The sequence below is a fragment of the Zonotrichia albicollis genome, chromosome 23 (assembly GCF_047830755.1).
Source record: "Zonotrichia albicollis isolate bZonAlb1 chromosome 23, bZonAlb1.hap1, whole genome shotgun sequence".
NCBI lineage: Eukaryota > Metazoa > Chordata > Aves > Passeriformes > Passerellidae > Zonotrichia > Zonotrichia albicollis.
This window is the reverse complement of record NC_133841.1, coordinates 3,146,127-3,166,978: the sequence shown is the minus strand read 5'-3', so window position 1 is coordinate 3,166,978 and position 20,852 is coordinate 3,146,127. Positions and strand designations below refer to the sequence as shown.

The 20,852-nt window shown below is 55.2% G+C and overlaps 2 protein-coding genes across 3 annotated transcripts; both read left to right on the top strand.

Annotated features, from left to right (window-relative positions):
• The first annotated feature begins 3 nt into the window (after positions 1 to 3).
• On the top strand, positions 4 to 9,147 carry KAT2A (lysine acetyltransferase 2A). Its single transcript, XM_074557453.1, has 18 exons — positions 4 to 281; positions 762 to 885; positions 1,911 to 2,056; positions 2,422 to 2,511; positions 2,719 to 2,900; positions 3,692 to 3,883; positions 3,966 to 4,072; positions 4,198 to 4,305; positions 4,392 to 4,528; positions 5,778 to 5,986; positions 6,057 to 6,183; positions 6,393 to 6,503; positions 6,593 to 6,736; positions 6,969 to 7,083; positions 7,173 to 7,209; positions 7,328 to 7,391; positions 7,586 to 7,670; positions 8,115 to 9,147. Exons 1-18 carry the CDS (start codon positions 54 to 56, stop codon positions 8,306 to 8,308), a joined length of 2,400 nt encoding a protein of 799 aa, XP_074413554.1. The 5' UTR covers positions 4 to 53; the 3' UTR covers positions 8,309 to 9,147.
• A 140-nt stretch (positions 9,148 to 9,287) lies between these two features.
• DHX58 (DExH-box helicase 58) lies at positions 9,288 to 14,215 on the top strand. Of its 2 annotated transcripts, XM_074557454.1 has the most exons (13): positions 9,288 to 9,798; positions 9,875 to 10,076; positions 10,166 to 10,356; positions 10,531 to 10,647; positions 10,855 to 10,981; positions 11,061 to 11,243; positions 11,318 to 11,574; positions 11,682 to 11,831; positions 12,044 to 12,205; positions 12,960 to 13,150; positions 13,385 to 13,481; positions 13,666 to 13,757; positions 13,846 to 14,215. In XM_074557454.1, exons 1-13 carry the CDS (start codon positions 9,586 to 9,588, stop codon positions 13,967 to 13,969), a joined length of 2,106 nt encoding a protein of 701 aa, XP_074413555.1. In that variant the 5' UTR covers positions 9,288 to 9,585; the 3' UTR covers positions 13,970 to 14,215. The 2 variants fall into 2 exon arrangements, with proteins under 2 accessions (XP_074413555.1, XP_074413556.1); XM_074557455.1 differs by having other exon boundaries at positions 13,666 to 14,215.
• Positions 14,216 to 20,852: the final 6,637 nt, after the last annotated feature.

Here is a 20,852-nt window from a genome sequence, read left to right as displayed (position 1 = left end):
CTGCGCTCCCGGCGCGCAGGCGCAGTGCGCGCGGGGCGCACGCCGGGCCCGGCATGGCGGAGCCGGAGGCCGCGCAGCCCGGGCGGCCCCCGCCGGGCCCGGCCACGACAACGGCGGCCACAGCGGGGGCGAGCGGGGGAACGGCTGGAGGAGCGGGATCCAGCGACCCGGCACGGCCCGGGCTGAGCCAGCAGCAGCGGGCGAGCCAGCGCAAGGCGCAGGTGCGGGGGTTCCCCCGCGGGAAGAAGCTGGAGAAGCTGGGGGTGTTCTCGGCTTGCAAGGTGGGAACGGCGGCACCGGGAGGGAACCGAGGGCACGGAGGGCTGGAGGGGGGTTCGAGGCTGTGCACGAGTGGAGGATGCGGGGAGGGGCGTGGTGGGGGTGCAGGGGATGCGGGAGTGGGGATTCAGTGCTGTGCACGGGTTAGGGATGGAGGATGAGGATGCTGACATGAGGGGGGATGCAGGAGGGGTGTAGGAGGGGAATTTAGGGGTGCAGGGGGGTGAATGGAAGGAATAAATGGACAAAACACGCGGGATTGGGATGTACATGGGGTGCAGGATGGGGGTGCTGGGCAGGGGGTGCAGGATGGGAGTGCTGAGTTACCCAGGAGAGGTGCAGGGATGTCACTGAGCAGGGGCTGCACGGGGCAGTGTTGGGGTGGTGGGGGCTGAGAAAAGCTGGGCTGGGTGGAGAGGGGTAGGTGGGAACCAGGGAAATCCTTTGGCCACTGCAACAACCACTGCTGTCCTTATTCCCAGGCCAACGATGCCTGCAAGTGCAATGGCTGGAAGAACCCCAACCCCCCCACAGCCCCCCGAATGGACCTGCAGCAGCCAGTGACCAACCTGAGCGAACCCTGCCGGAGCTGTGGCCATGCTCTGGGTAACTCCTGTGGGATTGGTCCCTTGTTCTCACTGTGGTGCTGATCCCTTGTTCTCACTGTGCTGAAATAGGAGCTTCTTTGAGCCAGATCTCATAAGCTTTTGGAGGTCTATTTCACACCCAAGATAGTTCAGCTACCTTAGAAGGCATAAAATCAGCAGGATGGCTTCTGTGATACTGTTGGAAGCAGAAAGGTTTTAATAAAAGGCAAAATAACAAACTCTTTACAGACAAAAACTAAGTGCAAAACGCTCTCCTGCCCTTAGTAAAACACTTTACAAACGCAATTAGTTTCTTTGTTCTCTTCTTTTTCTAGTAAATTCCCCAAGCAAAACATTTGGTTCCTGTCCAATTAGCTATCCTTAAATTTGAGGTGAATTCCCTTAAGTCCTAAAAGGTGTCTTTTCACTTGATTGAAGAGAAAAACTAAGGTTATTTCCTTTTTAAGAAGACAAAAGATAGTTTTGTCTCTCCATCAACAAGAAACACATTCCTATTCTGTGGTGCTGATCCCTCAGTGCCACTGTGGTGCTGATCCTTGGCTTTCTTTTTGTGGTGATGATCCCTTGGCTTTCTCTTTGTGGTGCTCATCTCTTGGCTTTCTTTTTGTGGTGATGATCCCTTGGCTTTCTCTTTGTGGTGCTCATCTCTTGGCTTTCTTTTTGTGGTGATGATCCCTTGGCTGTCTCTTTGTGGTGCTGATCCCCTGGTCTCTTTGTAGTGATGATCCCTTGGCTTTCTCTTTGTGGTGCTCATCCCTTGGCTTTCACTTTGTGGTGCTCATCCTTTGGCTTTCTTTTTGTGGTGCTGATCCCCTGGCTTTCTCTTTGTGGTGCTGATCCCTTGGCTTTCTCTTTGTGGTGATGATTCTTTGGCTTTCTCTTTGTGGTGCTCATCCCTTGGCTTTCTGTGGTGATGATCCCTTGGCTTTCTCTTTGTGGTGCTGATCCCCTGCTCTCTTTTTAGTGATGAGCCCTTGGCTTTCTCTTTGTGGTGATAATTCCTTGGCTTTCTCCCTGGCACAGCTGACCATGTGTCCCACCTGGAGAACGTCTCAGAGGAGGAGATCAACCGTCTGCTGGGCATGGTGGTGGATGTGGAGAACCTCTTCATGTCAGTGCACAAGGAGGAGGACACAGACACCAAGCAGGTGTATTTCTACCTGTTCAAGGTGAGTCTGGGGCTGGGCAGGTCTCACTGCCCCACTCATGGGGGGAAATGTGCAGAGTTTCTGGTCATTGTGGGGGTTGTTGTCCTGCTGTTTGTGCTCTGCTGGAGCTGGTGCTGAAGCTGTGAACCATCCCACAGCCAGAGAGCTGGAATGCTGACTCTGTTCTGGAGTCACTGCTCTCCTGGCCTGGAATTCCCTAGGAGGGCAGTTCTAGGGGATGAGTTGGTGTGCTCCAAGGGCAGCACCAGTGCCTTCCTGGCTGTAGGAATTGGAGCAGCCCCATGGCAGCATTCAGCCACCTCCACCATTCCTGGAATATCCAGTTCCTGGGACTCTTCTGACCATGTCTGTTGGTGTCTTTGCAGCTGCTGAGGAAGTGCATCCTGCAGATGAGCCAGCCTGTGGTTGAGGGGTCCCTGGGGAGCCCTCCCTTTGAGAAACCCAACATTGAGCAGGTGAGGCTGCTGCACTGCCCTGATGGCTTGTCCTGTGTTCTGCTGCTCTTGCACGGTCCCCTCACTCTCTGGGAGGCAGCATGGAAGTGCCCAGAGCAGCTCCTGGCACCCTCCCACTGTGCCATCCTGTCCCCAGGGAGTTCTGAATTTTGTGCAGTACAAATTCAGCCCCTGGCACCCTCCCACTGTGCCATCCTCTCTCCCCAGGGAGTCCTGAATTTTGTGCAGTACAAGTTCAGCCACTTGCCACCCAAGGAGCGCCAGACCATGTATGAGCTCTCCAAGATGTTCCTGCTGTGCCTCAACTACTGGAAGCTGGAGACACCGTCCCAGTTCCGTCAGCGCTCCCAGAATGATGATGTGGCCACCTACAAGGTCAACTACACCAGGTGAGAGGGGCAGGGGGCCACTGAGCCAGCCATCCTGGGGTCTCCCAGACTGTCAGTCCACCAGGAGAGCAGGCACACAGTGGTGCCAATGCTTCTGAGTGTCAGCAGTGCCTTCATCCACCCTGCTCCCAGCAAGGATGTGGTTGCTCTGGGGTCTCTGGTTCTCTCCTGCTGCTCAGAGTGACCCCCAGATGTGTTAAAAAGTCTCTTTTCCCAGCCCAGCAGTTGAAGAAGGAGTCAGAACTCTTCATTTCTCTGTCTCAAGGTTGTTTATTGTTTCTTATCTATAAAATTCTTTCTCCTGACCTGCTGAGGTCTGCTCAACAAGACAGTCAGAGGCACTCTGCCTGTCTTTTATCTTTTTATACTAAAAACTATGTATACAATATTTACAATTACTTCCCAATACCTACCACCTATGTTAGACAGTGAGCTTCTACTCTAAACCAATCTAAAAGTGCCACCATCACAGCAGGAGATGGAGGCCGAGAAGAAGAAGGAGAAAGGCTGGACACATCCAGATTCTTCCTGAACTCCCATTCTAAAAACCCCAAAAAATTATTTTTTCACGCTGTGATAAATACACTATCATTCTACTTAAAGTTTCATGGCTTGTAAATCCTCATATAAGGTTGGTAATTGTTTCCATGGGTTCAAATCAAAAGTACAGGTGGTTTTGACTCTGTGCCAAGGTCTCTGAGCCCCCTGGGCAGGAGCTTGAGTCTTCTAGTGCAGCCAGAGGAATTTCCTGGGTTCCAGCCCTGTCTCCAGAGCCCCTTGGTGTCCCACAGGTGGCTGTGCTACTGCCATGTGCCCCAGAGCTGTGACAGCCTGCCCCGCTATGAGACCACGCACGTGTTTGGGCGCAGCCTCCTCAAGTCCATCTTCACGGTGACACGCCGGCAGCTGCTGGAGAAATTCCGCGTGGAGAAGGACAAACTGGTGCCAGAGAAACGGACCCTGATCCTCACCCACTTCCCCAAGTAGGTGCCCAGTGTGGGGATGGCTGCTGGAGGGCACTCCTCCTTTGGCATGCTCGCATGCTGATGTGCCACTCCCTGCCAGGTTCCTCTCCATGCTGGAGGAGGAGATCTACGGTGAGAACTCTCCCATCTGGGAGGCTGATTTCACTGTGCCAGCTGCAGAGGGTGCCCAGCTGGTGTCTCGCCCAGGTATTTCAGGATAATTCAGGATTTCCCCACTCCCTCTGTTTGGAGGCTGAGGGATAAAGGGTTAAGGTGTGGCTGAGCATTTTCACAAGGCATTTTCAGTCGTGGGCACCATGGGTTTCTTGCAGCTGCAGTCAGCACCGTTGCCGTGCCCACCACTCCTCTCTTCAGCAAGAAGCTCAGCAGCAGCAGCTCAGCCACCAGCCTGGACACCAGCACCCCAGAGCCTCTGCCAGGTAAGGTCACCTGAGCCCACTCCTGAAAGCTGGAACTGTCCATGGTCCCTGCCAGCACTGCATGTGCTGCTCTGCCCCTATGCCAGGAGAGAAGAGGAAGCTCCCTGAGAGCCTGACCCTGGAGGATGCCAAGAGGATCCGTGTCATGGGAGACATCCCCATGGAGCTGGTGAACGAGGTCATGCTGACCATCACAGACCCTGCTGCCATGCTGGGCCCTGAGGTGAGGCCTGGGGATGTTGGGGTGCCTCCATGGCCTACAGGGCAGAGGCCTAAAGATAGGAAATGCCAAGTCATGGTGAATACCTAGAAGCCCTTTCTTCCACCTTTTGGACCCCTGCTTATCTCTGTGTAACCCCATAGGTCACTTCTCCTTAACCCCTGCTATTGGACAATTTCTGATCCCCCTATATCCTATTGAATGGGCTGTTTTAGCCTGGTTCTGGAGAAGAGCTGTCCCTGGAACCCTTCATAGACTGTGGAGTGCCAGAACAGCCTTCTCCTCTCTTGCCCTGAGCCTGCCAACCTGTGGCACCTTGCAAGCTAAGAGCTGGAATCACAAAGAGCTGATAATCACTAAAAGAGCTGATATTCCTTAAGCTTGCTAAGGCTGTTGAGAGCTGCTTGGGTTATTGGGCAGTCAGTCCCCCTAAAGGACTGAGCTATCCAGCCCTGCAGCCTACTCAGAGGCAAACCTGCACCCAGCAGGAGGCTGAATTACTACAGAGCTCTTTTCCCAACGTGCCACGCTGGGGTGAGTGTTGGGGAAGATGGAACAGGAAAGCCTTATAAATATGATTGCCTGGCAAAAGATTTTGAGAATATGGAAACTATAAGCGAGATTGAAGTGAAAGCAAGCTTTGAGATACCTCAGTTACTGAACAACTGGAAAACAATGGTGTGGCCAGCTGAAGGTGGTCCCCTTTTGATGGAACAGCACCCTCTGCTTGCAGACAGGCCCAAGGGTCAGAGCAGACCCTACTGACTTGGCAGAAGGGGTCCAAAGAGGAGTTTTTAGGGTTTAAAATGTAACATAGTATGGTAATGTAATGATTCTTATAGGCTGTATGTTAAATGCTACAGGATTTGTATCTTGTACTAGATTGGTTAGTGAGAATTAGAATATTCAACACAGAAGATGATTTATTGTATTGGAACGGGAACTTCGCGCTCTTAGCCTTTTAGGCTCTTGCCTTTTACTCTCTTACCCCTTTTACTCTCTTACCCCTTTTACTCTTTTACCCTCTCATCCTCTCTCCCCCTCTTTTCTCTCGGGCCTGCTCTGAGCTGTGGCTGGCAGTTCCCAGCAGGGCTCTGCGCTTGGCCCTTTGCAATAAACCCCAAGTTCCATGATCTGGCTGCAGAGATCTCTCACCTCTGTCCGTCCCGACCGTCCTACCCCCGATGCTCCTATAGGTGGGCTCCCCCAAAGAGGGTGTGCAGTGCCAGTGACCCCCCCTGTGTGCCCCCAGACCAGCCTGCTGTCGGCCAACGCGGCGCGGGACGAGACGGCGCGGCTGGAGGAGCGGCGCGGCATCATCGAGTTCCATGTCATCGGCAACTCCCTGTCCCAGAAATCCAACAAGAAGATCCTGATGTGGCTGGTGGGGCTGCAGAACGTCTTCTCCCACCAGCTGCCCCGCATGCCCAAGGAGTACATCACCCGCCTCGTCTTTGACCCGTGCGTGCCTGGGGGGTGCCTGGGGGCCGCTGTGGGGGGCTCCCCTCACCCTCGGCCGTGCTGCCCGCAGGAAGCACAAGACCCTGGCACTGATCAAGGATGGACGAGTGATTGGGGGCATCTGCTTCCGTATGTTCCCTACCCAAGGCTTCACGGAGATTGTCTTCTGTGCTGTCACCTCCAATGAGCAAGTGAAGGTGAGAGAAGGGAGGTGGGCATACAGGTGTGCCCCCCAAAGCCTGGCGTGGGCAGGATGGGGTCTCAGCCCCCTTGGGCAGCCAAACCTGCTCAGCACTGCTCAGCCCCAAGCTGTTGCACTGGGTCATCTTGCAGCTGCCATTTCCATGGGTGGGAGGGAGTTGTTTATCCCACCTGGGGGGTCTCTGTCTCATGGTATTTCCCCAAGGGCTATGGGACACACCTGATGAACCACCTGAAGGAGTACCACATCAAGCACAACATCCTCTACTTCCTCACCTATGCAGATGAGTATGCCATTGGCTACTTCAAAAAGCAGGTGGGCTCCTTCCCCTGGGAGCTGCTCCCAGCTCTGCTGCACACCTACCCCCTCCCACCTACCCTTTCCCACCTGCCCCTCTCCCCTAGGGCTTCTCCAAGGACATCAAGGTCCCCAAGAGCCGCTACCTGGGGTACATCAAGGACTACGAGGGGGCGACCCTGATGGAGTGTGAGCTGAACCCCCGCATCCCCTACACCGAGCTGTCACACATCATCAAGAAGCAGAAGGAGGTATGGCCAGGGGTGGGCACAAGGGTAGGTGACTGCCAGCCACCCCTGAAGGCAGAGGAGAGGTGTGGGGCTGTGCTGGCTCTGAGAGCAGACTTGCAGAGCAATGAGGGGACACTGGTGGCATTGACACTGGCTGGGGTTATCTCTGGCCTTGCATGGTGGGTTTGTGGGGTTCTTGGAGCATCCTGCAGCCCCCACTCCTCTGCTCCCTTCCAACCCCCATTCCCTGCAGATCATCAAGAAGCTGATTGAGAGGAAACAGGCTCAGATCCGCAAGGTGTACCCAGGCCTGACCTGCTTCAAGGAGGGTGTGAGGCAGATCCCCATCGAGAGTGTCCCTGGCATCCGTGAGTCCTGGCAGGGGTCTGGCAGGGGGCTCTGCCCTCCCTCCCCATGGCTGCAGAGCAGACATGGTGACACTGACACTTTCTTCCAGGAGAAACAGGATGGAAACCACTGGGGAAGGAGAAGGGGTGAGTGCTGCTGATGAAGCAGCAGGGCTGGGGGCTCAGCTCAGGCTGTGCCTCAGCCTTGGTGTTTTCCTGGCCCTGGAGTGGAGAGAGGCTGATGGGCACTGGCTTTGTCCTGCAGGAAGGAGCTGAAGGACCCAGACCAGCTCTACAACATGCTGAAGAACCTCCTGGCCCAGATCAAGGTGTGGGCAGGAAAGGACCCTCACTGTGGAGTCCCTGTCCATGTGACAACCCTCAGAGCTGCCTCCCTTGGGATGGGCTGTAAGGGCTTTGCCCCTGGGGACAGCTGGGGTGACCTAGGTGTGGGAGGATGCTGGGTGCTGGAGCAGCCAAGGGTTGTGTGTTCATTGCTCCAACTGCCCCCTCTTCTCCCCAGACCCACCCCAGTGCGTGGCCCTTCATGGAGCCAGTGAAGAAGTCAGAGGCACCAGACTACTATGAAATCATCCGCTTCCCCATTGGTAGGTTGGTGTGTCCAGCACCCCGGGACAGGATTGCAGAACAGGGGGCTGAGAACCCCACAATAATCAGCAGAGGGGGCTGAGAACCCCACATGAATCAGCCGAGAGGGCTGAGAACCCCATATTAATTAGTAGAGGGGGCTGAGAACCCCACAGTAATCAGCAGAGGGGGGATGAGAACCCCACATTAATTAGTAGAGGGGGCTGAGAACCCCACATTATTTTGCAGAGGGGGATGAGAACCCCACATTAATCAGCAGAGAGGGCGGAGAACCCCACATTAATCATGGGGTCTGTGTTGGGGACTCACATTTGGAGCAGTGGGAGCCTCGGGATAGTCCCGAATGAGAAAGGGATGAGTTCAGACTCGTGGCTGATGCCCAGCTCAGTGACTGGGGGGGATGCAGGAGCCTGGGGAGGGATCCTGACCTGTGCCACCTGCAGACCTGAAGACCATGACGGAGAGGCTGAAGAACCGCTACTACGTGACCAAGAAGCTCTTCATCGCCGACCTGCAGCGCATCATCACCAACTGCCGCGAGTACAACCCGCCCGACAGCGACTACTGCAAGTGTGCCAACACCCTCGAGAAGTTCTTCTACTTCAAGCTCAAGGAGGGAGGGCTCATCGATAAGTAGAAGGGGCTGGCCTGGATCTGCTGTGGCCTCCCAGTGGGAGGGACAGGGCTCCTGTGGGATCCAGCCCCACTGTTTGTGTTGGTAGGAGCTGCTGGAGGGATTGGTGCTGCTGAGCAGCCTGGGGAGCTGGGCTTTCCTTCTTGGGGAGCCACAGGGGCTTGGGGGGCTGGTGCTTTTATCCCTGAGGTGCTCTGGCTGCCTCTCCTAGGGAATGGGGGTGAGGCTGGAGCTGCCCCATCAGGATCTGCCCAGGGCAGGGACAGCACTGAGCTCCCGCCTCTGCCTGGGGAGGGGGAGCCCCCTGAGCCCTGTGCATCCCCCTTACCTGGGATCGTGCCTTCTGCCCTGACTCCCTGTGACAGGGCAGGGGCGCACAAGTGCTTTGGTTTCTGCTCCGTCCACGTGCGGGCAGCCCCTGCCGCTCACACTGAATGTAGGCGGGCTCAGCCCTGCTCTGTCCGCGGTGCTGCTCCTGGGCCGGGGTCCTGCTGGGCAGGGGGCTCTGCCCTGCTCACCCAGCTCCTGCTGCCTCTGTCAGCCCTTCCCTCCCCTCCCGGGGCAGGTCTGCCTTCCCTGCCTGTCCATCCTCGCTGCCAGCTGGCAGGGGGGGCTGCCAGCCCCAGTCCTGCCCCTCTGAGTGCCAGGGGCACAGGGAGGGCGGCTGCCGGTGCTGTGCTGGCTCTGCTCCCTGCCCTGCTCTGGCTGGCAGCCACCTCTGCTTGTCCCCTCCCTGCTCCCCGCCCCTTTCCCTGCCCTCCACTCCCCCATTTCACTTGACTGGTGTTTTCGTTGGTTTGTTTGTTTGTTTGTTTGTTTTTTTAATAAATGTCCTTGTGCAAGTCCCAGATCCTTCCTTGGGGCTCACCCCGGCGTGGTGGGCAGGGGGGACAACCTGGGATGTTCTGAAGGGTGTTGGGAGGGGAAGAGGAACAGCTCGGGATGGGGAGAATGTGAAGATCCCCGTGGACGGATTGGGGTGCACTGGGCAGAATTGGGGTGTAGGGTGTTGACAGGACACAGGGGTGATCTGGGTGCGGGGAGGTTCTCTGAGAGCTCCACTCGCTTTTGGTTTCGCTTCCAGCTGGGGGCTGGGGCTCCCGGGGGATCCCCAAGCCGGCCGGATTGGCTCGGCTCGGCTCGGCTCAGTTTCCCCAGCTCGGCCAGCGTGGCCCCCCCTTGCTGTTCCTTCCCCGTGCTCCGCCCGCTGCTCTCGGCACCGCCTCCAGTTTCGTTTCCTGGCGGCTGCGGTGGAGCTCCGGGACGCGGAGCTGCGAGGAATGCAGCTCCAGGAAGTGGAACTGCGGGACACGGAGCTCCAGGGAATGGAGCTCCGAGGGTACCAACGGGAGGCGGCGGCCCCGGCCCTGAGCGGCCGCAACAGCATCGTCTGGCTGCCCACCGGAGCCGGCAAAACCCGCGTGGCCGTGCACGTCTGCCGGCAGCACCTGGAGAGCCGGAGGGACGCCAAGGTGGCCGTGCTTGTCAACAAGGTGCTGCCCTGCCCCGGGACCCCCACGGCCACCCTGGTGGTGCTGGCCGGTGCTGAGTGTGGTCCTGTGGGCGCAGGTGCACCTGGTGGACCAGCACACCGAGAAGGAGTTCCACGTGCTGCAGGACAGCTTCAAGGTGGCGTCCATCAGTGGGGACACCAGCCACAAAACCTTCTTCGCCGACCTGGTGAAGAAGAGCGACGTTGTCATCTGCACAGCGCAGATCCTGCAGAACGCCCTGGTGAGCACGGAGGAGGACGCGCATGTGGAGCTGACAGGTGGGCACCAAGCTACAAACACTGCTGGCCCCACAGCCATGGCTGAGCCCCAGCCATCTCACCTTGCTCCCCTCCCTGGCCTGGAGCAGATTTCTCGCTGCTGGTGATAGACGAGTGCCACCACACGCACAAGGACGCTGTCTACAACAAGATCATGCTGAGATACCTCCAGCACAAGCTCCGTGGGGAGCAGGACCTGCCACAGGTCCTGGGGCTGACGGCATCCCCTGGCACTGGGGGGGCAACATCCTTTGAGGGGGCTGTGGAGCACATCCTGCAGGTGCGTCCTGTGCCCCCTGTGCTGTTTCAGCACGGCTTCCCCTGGGGTTCAGCAGGGTGCTCCTTGCCATGGGGGTTGATGCCCAGGTGTATGGGTGGAGTCATCCCCAAACTCAGCAGGTGAGCACCTGGGCAGCTCTGGGCTCAGGGTGGAAGCAGGGTCTTTCCCTCTCAGATCTGTGCCAACCTGGACACTGAGAAGATCACATCGGTGCAGGATGAGTTGCAGCACCTGCAGAGCCACGTCCCCCAACCCAAGAAGCAGTATGACCTGTGCCAGGAGAGACCACAGGTGAGGGATGGCTGCTCAGAGCCATGGGGCTGCTCACTGAGTGGAAGTTGAGACCTCCCCAAGCCCTGCTGTGTGAGGCACCTTCATCTGCTTCGCTCAGTGTGAAAAATCAGTTGACCCAGAGCTTTGGTGCTGGGGGATCCCACAACAGTCTGGGCCATGCAAGCAGCCACAATTCCCAGGTCCTGAGCCCCTCTCTGCTGCCAGGACCCCTTTGGTGAGCAGCTGAAGAAGATGATGGTGCAGATCCAGCAGTTCATGGAGAGGCCGGATTTCTCACGGGACTTTGGCACCCAGATTTACGAGCAGCACATTGTGAAGCTGGAGAAGAGAGGTGAGGCTGTGGCAGGGAGGGTGTGGCAGGGCAGAACCATGGGGACAGGCTGTCACTGCCCTGTCCCCTGCCCTGGCAGCTGCAGAGATGTTTTGTCGCAAGACGCGCGTGTGCGCCGTGCACCTGCGCAAGTACAACGATGCTCTGCTCATCAACGATACCGTGAGGATGGTGGACGCCTTCCAGTGCCTCCAGCAGTTCTACAGCTCTGAGAGGGACAAGAAGGACCCCACCGAGCAGTTCCTCACCACCACGTTTGAGGGTAACAGGGGAGTCTGGAGGGGGGTGATGCTGGCTGCATTTGGGGTGTCCCTGACTCTCCTGTCACCTGTGCAGAGAACAGGGCGAGACTGCAGGAGCTTGCTGGGGATCACCGCTATGAGAACCCCAGGCTGGCCAAGCTGGAGGGGATCCTGCGTGAGCACTTCCAGCCCCTGGGCACTTCTCGTGGCATTGTGTTCACCAGGACAAGGCAGAGTGCCCACAGCCTGCTGAGCTGGCTGCAGAGCACGGCCACGCTCCGTGGGCAGCACATCAGGGCCGCCGTCCTCACTGGCGCTGGCTACAGCAACCAGACCAGGCACATGACACAGGTGAGTGCAGGGAGGGTGGGCAGGAGCACCACCCACCCCACTTTGCACATTTTGGGGGTCTCAGAGCCCTACACAGCTGCTGAGGCATCACCCTTCTGTCTCCCCAGAATGAGCAGCAGGATGTGATCAAGCAGTTCCGTCAGGGAGCCCTCAACCTGCTCTTCTCCACCAGTGTGGCCGAGGAGGGCCTGGACATCCCTGAGTGCAACATCGTGGTCCGCTATGGGCTGATGACCAACGAGATTGCCATGGTGCAGGTGCTGCCCAGGCTCCTTCTGGCCCTGCCAGGATCCCCCAAAGCTGCAGGGGTGGGACATGGGGGCGCATGCAGACAACTCCTTGGGGATGAGCCCATCTCCATGGCAAGGCACAGCAGAGGGTGGAGGTGGCTCCATCCTCACAGGGTAGCACAGAAGGGTTGGCTGTGTCCTTTATCTGTTGACTGCAACATTTGGACCTTGCCCTGCAGGCCCGGGGCCGTGCCCGTGCTGAGAACAGCGTCTACTCTGTCCTTGCCAAAGCCAACACCAGAGAGGTGACCCGAGAGCTGCTCAACGAGGACCTGGTGGAGCTCATGAAGAGGGCGATTCAGGCAGTGCAAGCCATGCCTGAGCAGGAGTACTTCCAAAAGGTGGGTGCTGGGTGCTACTGTGGGTCTGGCAGGGCCAGGCAGCTCTTGCTGCCTGCTCTGTCTCAGGGAAACACCAGATCCTGGGATGGGGTTGTGTGAGGCACACCAGTGGGTGCCCATCCTGCCTTGCCCTCCTGCTCTGTGCTGATGATGCCTCCCTCGGTATCCATGGATTCTGCCATCTGTCCTGTGCTACCCCTGTCCCCCACTGTGGGAATCCACAAAATCAGAGGGTTTTGGAAAAGCTGCACAAGGCAGGCCTCAGAGGCAGCAGAACTGTGTTAGAGCTAAGCAGCAGCCATGAGCTAGGTCAGCAGAAAAGTTATTTAGAAAGTAGAAAAGCAAAGACAACTAGAACTATGGTCTCTGTGTATTAATGCTTGTCTAGAATAACTCTCTAAGCTACAGAAAAGTTTATCTAGCAAGATATTAGGAAGTTTGAAGCTTAATATTTGAGCTCTGTGTAAAGCTTACAAGTATTGTATTCGAAATAAGCAAGCATTCTTTTAACCAAAAGTATGTGTGCTTATAGTGGTTGGATAGAACTACTGTCAATGTGCTTTTGCTTTGTGTGATTGGTCAAAAAACTTATGAAGTGAGTTGTAGCATTAAGTTCTTTGTCTGCGGCCTGGGATGTGAGCTGCTGGCATCTTCCCATTATTATAACAATGTAATGAGACTGATGCTGGAAAATAAAACAGCTCAAAACAAAACAAAAAACCCCCAGCTGGTGATACCCCTCTGTCCCCCCCAGATCCAGGAGCTGCAGAGGGTGGCTGTGGCCAGCTGGCTGCTGAAGGAGGCCAGGATCAGCGAGCGGAGGCAGCTGCACCAGGCGTCTGCTGTTTGCCTGTACTGCGTCAACTGCAGCAGGGCCGTGTGCCGGGGCAGCGACATCCGCACCGTGGAGGGCATGCACCACGTCAATGTCAACCCCAAATTCGGGTAGGGGGCTCATGGGCAGGCACAGGGGTGAGGGGAGTTATTGGAATAATACTAATATAGCCATCGGGATGTGCCTGAGCTTTTCTGGCCCTGTAGCTGAACCAAACAGCGGCACTGTGGTGTTTCACCCCAGAGACACTTTTGGGTGGGTGTGTGGTGTTTCACCCCAGAGACACTTTTGGCCGCCTGGGTGTGTGGTGTTTCACCCCAACCCTGGTGGCCCCTTCCTTCCAGGTCGTATTACAGAGTTTCCTCTGGGAAAATACAGTTCCAGAGAGCTTTCAAGGACTGGGAGCCCGGCTGCCGCATTTCCTGCAAAGACTGCAGCCAGGTGAGCACCACAATTCCCCGTGTCTGCAGCCCAGGCAGAGCTGGAGGGACAGGAGGGGCTGTGCCTTGTGAGCTGTGCCATATGTGGGCTGTGGGACACAGAGGTGACTGTCCCCTCGCTGTGGCCCTGCAGCCTGGGGATGCTGTGTGTGCCTCGGGTGACTGTCCCCTCCCTGCCCACACAGGACTGGGGCATGGAGATGCTGTACCGCCAGGTGAAGCTGCCTGTCCTCTGCATCAAAAACTTTGTGGTGGAGACGCCAGCAGAGAAGAGGAGGTACAAGAAGTGGGGGGCTGTGACGTTCCCCATCGAGGCCTTTGACTACGTGGAGTATTGCTCTGGCACCTACAACCTGTCCTTGTAGCACAGGCTCTGTTCAGAAGAGGACCATTCACAGGGTGCTTTCAAGGTGCTACATGGAAAGGAGAGGCTTCCTCAACCCTTGGACAGAGAGCCATGGCTTATTCCTGTTTTCCTTCCTGGTCTGAGCCCCAGCAGCATGTCCCAAGCTGGAGCCCATGGCTGCTGAAGGAGCTTTGCTGCACCCATGAAGAAAGGATGAGATGCTGGGATTGAAAGCTACCCAAAGCTTGCTCCCCATGCTGCCTTCTCCTCCACAACCCTGCCAGGAGAACCATCATTTCTGTGGGTCCAGGACACTCTGATTTATGAACTTAATGGCTCAAAAATTAAAACACACATGCTAGACTGAAGAGGAGGGGTGGCTGCATCACTCATGGCAAGAGCTGGGTGGGTACAGGAGGCTTTGAGGGGGGGAAAATTGCCCCAGAGGCAGAACCCTCTGTACCCTGTGCCAGCAGGGTACTCCAGGGGTCTCCAGGGGACAGAGCAGCCTGTGAGGCTGCCCCAGGCCTACCCCAGCCACAGACAGTGCCCTGAGTGACCTCTGTCACCCACCCACCCAAAACCAACACTTCCTGAGGTGCAGAATGAGCCTGAGCCACTCTGGGACAGCCCCAGGGGGCTCTGGGTGTCCCCTCGGTCTCACCTGGGAGCGCCCTGGGAAGTGTCCGAGCTGTGGGGGAGCTGGGACTGGGATTGGGTGTAGGAACGGGCCGGGTTTGGGGTAGGGGATTGGATACTGGGGGATCCATTCAGTACCGGGAGATGTGGTACCAGGGGGATTTGGTACCGAGGGATTCATTTGGCACCAGGGGATTCAGTACTGAGGGATTTGGTACCGAGGGATTTATTCGGTGCTGGGGGATTCATTCGGTACCAGGGGATTCAGTACCGAGGGATTCAGTACCAAAGGCTTCAGTACCGATGGATTCATTCAGTACCAGGGGATTTATTCGATACCGAGGGATTCGGTACCGGGGGGATTCATTTTGTACCTAGGTATTCGGTACTGGGGGATTAAATCGGTACTGAGGGATTTGGTACCAAGGGATTCATTCAGTTTCGGGGGATTCATTCGGTACCGGGGGATTCGGTACCGAGCCCCGGACCGGCCGTGCTGTCCCGCTGCCGACCGCTAGAGGGAGCCCCGCACCGGGCTGGGGGATGCTCAGGAACCGGGAAACGATCCGGGGGAACCGGGGGATGTTCGGGGAACCGGGGGATGTTGAGGGGACTAGAGGATGCCCAGGGAACAGGGGAATGTTGGGGGAACCGGGAAACAATCTGGGCGGTGCTTGGGGAACTGGGAGATGATCCGGGGGGACCGGGGGATGCCCAGGGAACCGAGGGATGTTCAGGGAACCGGGGGATGTTCGGGATACCGGGAGGTGATCCGGGGGATGTTGGGGGAACCGGGAAACGATCCGGCAAGTACCAGGGGATGCCCGGGGAAGCGGGGATGTTCGGGGAACTGGGGGATGATCCGGCGGGGCCCGGGGATGCTCCAGCGAGTACAGGGGGCTGCACCTGCAGTTCCACGCGTGTCCCTTCCCCGCTGGACCCTGCCACACGAGCTGCTGCTGGCTCAGGGACCCCCCTGCGGATGCTCGGCAGGTCGGGGGAGCTGCAGGAGGACAAGGACAGGAGAGGGCACCAGAGGCTCCCGCGGTGCCAGGCACACATAGCCCGCTCCCAGGTGGACATGGCCCCGGGGAAAGCCAGCTCCTGTGCACCAGAAACTGGGTAATGAGGCCATTGGAGTTATTTGTAGCTCCTCTGGGCTGGGATGGCCTCTCCTCCCGCTCCCCAGGCAGGATCCCTCCCGCAGGGACCCCAGAGCGTTTTGCTCAGCTCAAATTGCCCTGATTTGTGCTTGGAGAATTCAGGTTGTGAGTTAGCCCAGTGGGTGCCCACAGCACTGGGTGGTGCAACCTCTCACCAACCCTGGCAGAGCTGTCTGTCCTTTTGGGACAGCCCCAAAACAGAATTTCTGTAACAAAACTTGCCCCTTTTTGATGTGATGGAATATGAGACCAGGACAGCACTGTGAGTTTCTGTGGGTTTTGCAGGTGGGTTTGTATCCATCCTCTGCTTATTCTTCCCTCTGCATCCCTGCTTTAACATCATCTGCATTTGATTTCTCCTTCCCAGGGGCTCGGTCACCTTGGGCCTGGCAGCAGGGAGCAGCTGAGCTGCAGTGATCACTGCTGTGACCTTGCTCTGCGTCCTCCCGAGCCAGCATCCTCCTGAGCCAGCATCCTTCAGGGCTGGCATCCTTCAGGACTGGCCTCCTCCAGAGCCCGTGGTCCAATCCCAGGCTGGGAGAAGTCTGTGGCTCAGAGCACCTTTGCTTATCTCAGCTCCAGTGGGGTCCCAGCCACCACTGTAGGCAGAGATGGGCACCACAGCAAACAAAAAATTCTGCTGGCACAAACACCCTGAAGGGCACCAGGATGGGCACAGCCCCAGCAGCTCCTGTGCCCTCCTGCCCCAGCACCCCCTGTGCCCCTGGGTGTGCTCACAGAGTCAGGGCAAAGCAGCAATTTATTTTCCACAGCTCATTTCATTTGTCAGCAGTGCTCTGTCAGAAAGCTCTGATTCCCCTCTCGAGGCACCAGCTGGAAAACCTCTGGCTCCTCCACCTGGCAGAGCCTCGGGTCAGCCCCAGGGTGGAGTTTGGTGGGATTTAGTGCTCAGCCTGTTATCAGGAGGGAGCCTGAGATGTGACTTGATTCCAAGGGTTTTCCTGGGGAGAAAACTGCTGGGTATCAAAGGGCTCTGTGGCTTGGCACACAGAGAGGAATGATGAGAACTGGGGCTGAAAGATAAAGTCAGGCAAATTGAAATGTGAAATCCGGGCCAGGTCTGCAGCAAGGAGGGCACAGAGCAGCCAAAGCAGGGCCCCAGGCACCTTTATCAAAGAGATAAATAAAGGTGGGGGTCCTGCCCTGAGGGTGGCTCCATCCTGCCTCATATTCCTGGCCCAGGCAGCAGCAGGAGTCCTGTGGTACCCTGGGTGAGGGGCATGGGGAGTGAATTTTGCTTCCCAGGCATATCTGAAAATCTGGATAATGCAAAATATCTCCTGAAGAGCCTGGGAGAACATCAGACCCTGAGATGGCCTTTCCTGGGACAGCTGGAGCTTTCCTCTCTGTACCAGGGGAAATTCCAGTCTTCAGAAATGTGGCATTTTTGGGGGTCCCCAGATGGAGGAGGAATTGAGAATCTGACTCCATATTCTTAGAAGGCTAATATAATATAATATAATATAATATAATATAATATAATATAATATAATATAATATAATATAATATAATATAATATAATATAATATATGATACAACACAATATAACATAATATATAATTTATATTATATTATATAATATATAAGATATAAATTATATATTATTATATATTCTTATATATAATGTAATATTATTATATTATATTATATTATATTATATTATATTATATTATATTATATTATATTATATTATATTATATTATATTATATTATATTATATTATATTATATTATATTATATTATATTATATTATATTATAATGCTATACTAAACTACACTAAAGAAAAGAGAAAGGATACACACAGAAGGCTACAAAGAATGAGAATGAAAACTCCTGACTCCTTTCAGAGTCCTGACACAGCCTGACAGTGATTGGTCATTAAGTCAAAACAATTCACATGAAACCAATCAAAAAACCACCTGTTGGATGAACAATCTCTAAACACAGGAGAAGCAATCAGATAATTATTGTTTTCATTTTTCTCTGAGGCTTCTCAGCTTCCCAGGAGAAGAAATCCTGGCAAAGGGATTTTTCAGAAGATATGATGGTCACACAGAAAACTGCTACTGTGGTGGAGGAATTTGATCCCCAAAACCAGAACCCCTGTCCCCGTTTTGTGTCTGCATGGGAGCCTGTGAAGCGTGCAGGGTGTCCCTGTCCTGCAGCAGGAGTTAATCCTGCCTGTTGGCATGTCAGGATGCTGCTGGATTAAACAAGGGGATTAGCATCAAACAATTTCCCTCGCGCCCCGAGCGGGAGGGAGGAAATATAATCAGTGCAGGTTTATTCTGTTTAGATTCAAACAGCTCCCTGGCACGTGGTGTGTGGTGCCAGCCCAGCCAGTGGCACAGCCTGGCAGGGGCACCAGGATGGGCATGGCAACACTGGGGGCTGCCCTTCCTAAGGGAATCAGGGAGGTGCCCCTGCTGCTTGGCACTCTGGTACCCACTGAACCCCAACGTGGATCCCACCAGCCCAGCCATGAGTGCCAGTGCAAAGGGGCAACCCCAGCTTGGGGAAATGTCAGAACTCAGTGCATCCCACTGGGTGCCCAGAATTGCCAGGACCCCACCGGGGGCTCAGAGACCCTGGCACACAGCCCAGAACACCTGGGGATTTCATTGTGACCCCTGGAGCAAGATGCCAGCTTTGTATGAGGACCTGAAAGTCACAGAGGTTTGAATAGTATAATAATAAAATTATCACAGGGTGGAAAAGGAGATTTTAGGAATTTTGGTATGGGGGTTATGGGGACAAGATGGAGGAACTTGGGCGTGTCCAGCCTTTCTCCTTCTTCTTGTTCTCCATTTTCTGCAGTGATGTTGGCACTTTGGGATTGGTTTAGAGTAGAAGTGCACTGTCTAACACAGTTGATAGGTATTGGGAAGTAATTGTAAATATTGTACACGTAGCTTTTAGTATAAAAACTAACACCACCCCAAGGGTTGGGAACAATCACCAGCTTTGTGTGAGGAGTCACAAGCCACAAGAGTTTGAGTAGAATGATAGTGAATTTGTGACAGGGTGAAAATGTAGAATTTTGGGGTTCAAGAGGCAAGATGGAGGAATCTGGGCATGTCCTGTCTTTCCTCTCCTTCTTCTTCTTGCTCTCCATTTTCTGCAGTGATGTTGGCACTTTGGGATTGGTTTAGAGTAGAAGTGCACTGTCTAACACAGGTGATGGGTATTGGGAATTAAGTGTAGATATGCTGTACTTGGTTTGTGGTGTAGAGCCACACTTTCAGAGTGCCTGTGGCTGCCCTGCTGAGCAGACCTCGGCTGGGCAGAAAGAAAATTTTATAGATAAGAATTGATAAACAACTTCAAGACCAAAAAGTGAAGAGTCCAAACTCATTCTTCAGCCACACGGGTGAAACAGAGACATCCTGCACATCTCAGGGCAGCAATCAACAACCAAAACCCGAGAGGGAAGGGGCTGCAGCCCTTCCCTGGGTATCCCCAGGAGGGTACAAAGCCAGGATTGGGGAAACTCCAGCCCCCCACAGTCACAGAGCCCCCTGGCTCTGTTCTCTGGCTGCTCCTGCCAGCCTGGCTCAGCTGTGGATGGCACAGCACGAACAGCCTCGCAGATGTAAAGGCAAATCTGTTTTCCCAACAGCTCCTGGGTTCCTGAGCCAGGGAACGGTGCTGCTGCTCTGATCTGATAGCAGCAGTGCTGCAGGCTGCCAGCTTCATCCCAGCTGTGATTCCAGGGCCCCTCTCAGCAGCAGGGCACAGCTCTGTGCTCTCAGCCACTTAGAAAAAGTAAAACAAACCCCATAATCCTGGGATTTTGGTGAAACATGCTCGTGCAGCAGTGGCTGGAGCACAACAGCCCCATGCCTGGCAAAGAGTCTTGACTTCTCTTCAGACCACAGCACTGTGGGAGCAGCTGGACTCACATCCCTGTGTGCTCACTGGCCCAGATCCTTTGGTCCCTGGAGGATTCTTGGCTGCTTTCCTCTGAGGAACATTCCCAGGGCAGCCAAGTCCCTGGTCAGCTGAGAGCAAGACCATCACACATGCCCACCTTGTTTTTCTAGGAAAGGGCTAAAAATACCATCCCAGGGCTGTGTGGAAAGGCCTGGGCAGATCTCAGCTCCTGGGAATCAAATGATTTACAGCTCATAGCCCGTGTGTGACCCCTGTAGGGGCAGGGACAGTCCCTGGGCCAGGGCACGTCTCTGTGGGGCAGGGGGGCTGCAGATCCCCCCTTCCTCAGCACTGCTTGGGGTGGCCACTCTCCTTCTGGCCATTTTTAGGTGACAATTTGGGCTGGGCATTGGCAGGATGTGGCAGGGAGGGGACACAGCACGGTGGGGTGAGACCCAGGCAGTGTGGGGCCTGCAGGGACCCCCTGGCACGAGCTTCAATATCCAAAAAATATTTCCCAAACAGAATTTCATGCACTAAATCTTAGGGCTGCAATTCTGCTGAGGCTTGGCTTTATAATTGGATCTGTCAGAAACCTGTCACACTTAATGTGCAGCTGCCAGCCTGCCTGCAACTCCTCAGCTCTGCTGGGCAGCGGGAAATCTGCTCCTGGGATTTTCCAGCTTCAGGAAAGGGCTAGTTTATATCTAAATTTCTAACCCTAGGAGGAGGGCAGCCCTAGTTTTGACTTGAGATACCTCAATTTCCCTCTGTGCCAGAGAAGGTGGTGGGATGGGGATGGTGCTGGTGAGAAATGGGAGCCCAGTGTGGGAGTGTGTGCTCTCCACCTGAGTAATCCAACCCTTTATGCAGTATTTGATTAAAGGCCACAAAACATATTATCTTTGATTCTTCCACTTTATTTTTGTTGCCTTCATTTGTCCCTTGGAGATGAGAGAGTTGCCCTGGTGCTTATTAGTCACAAAGCCCCAACCTCGCGCTGCGTTCCTGCTATCTGAGAAATGAATTATTAATGGTGCATTAAACAGAGACTGGAAAGGGGCCCTGGGACACTGATAATCAGGAGCTAATTGAGGAAGAAATGAGATACTGCTCCCATTGCAGAGCAAGGACTGTGCAGTGCTGTGATACCAAAGGTGACCCTGCTGAAATTCCTGGGCCAGCTGAGCCCGGCTCTGCCTGCTCAGCCCTCGCTGGTGGCTCTTGTGTGCACCTGCCTGGGATCTTCTCCCTGCCTGGGATGTTCTGGGATGTTCCCCTGGCTGGGATATTTCCCTTGACAAATGGAAATCTCCCTTGGAATGTTC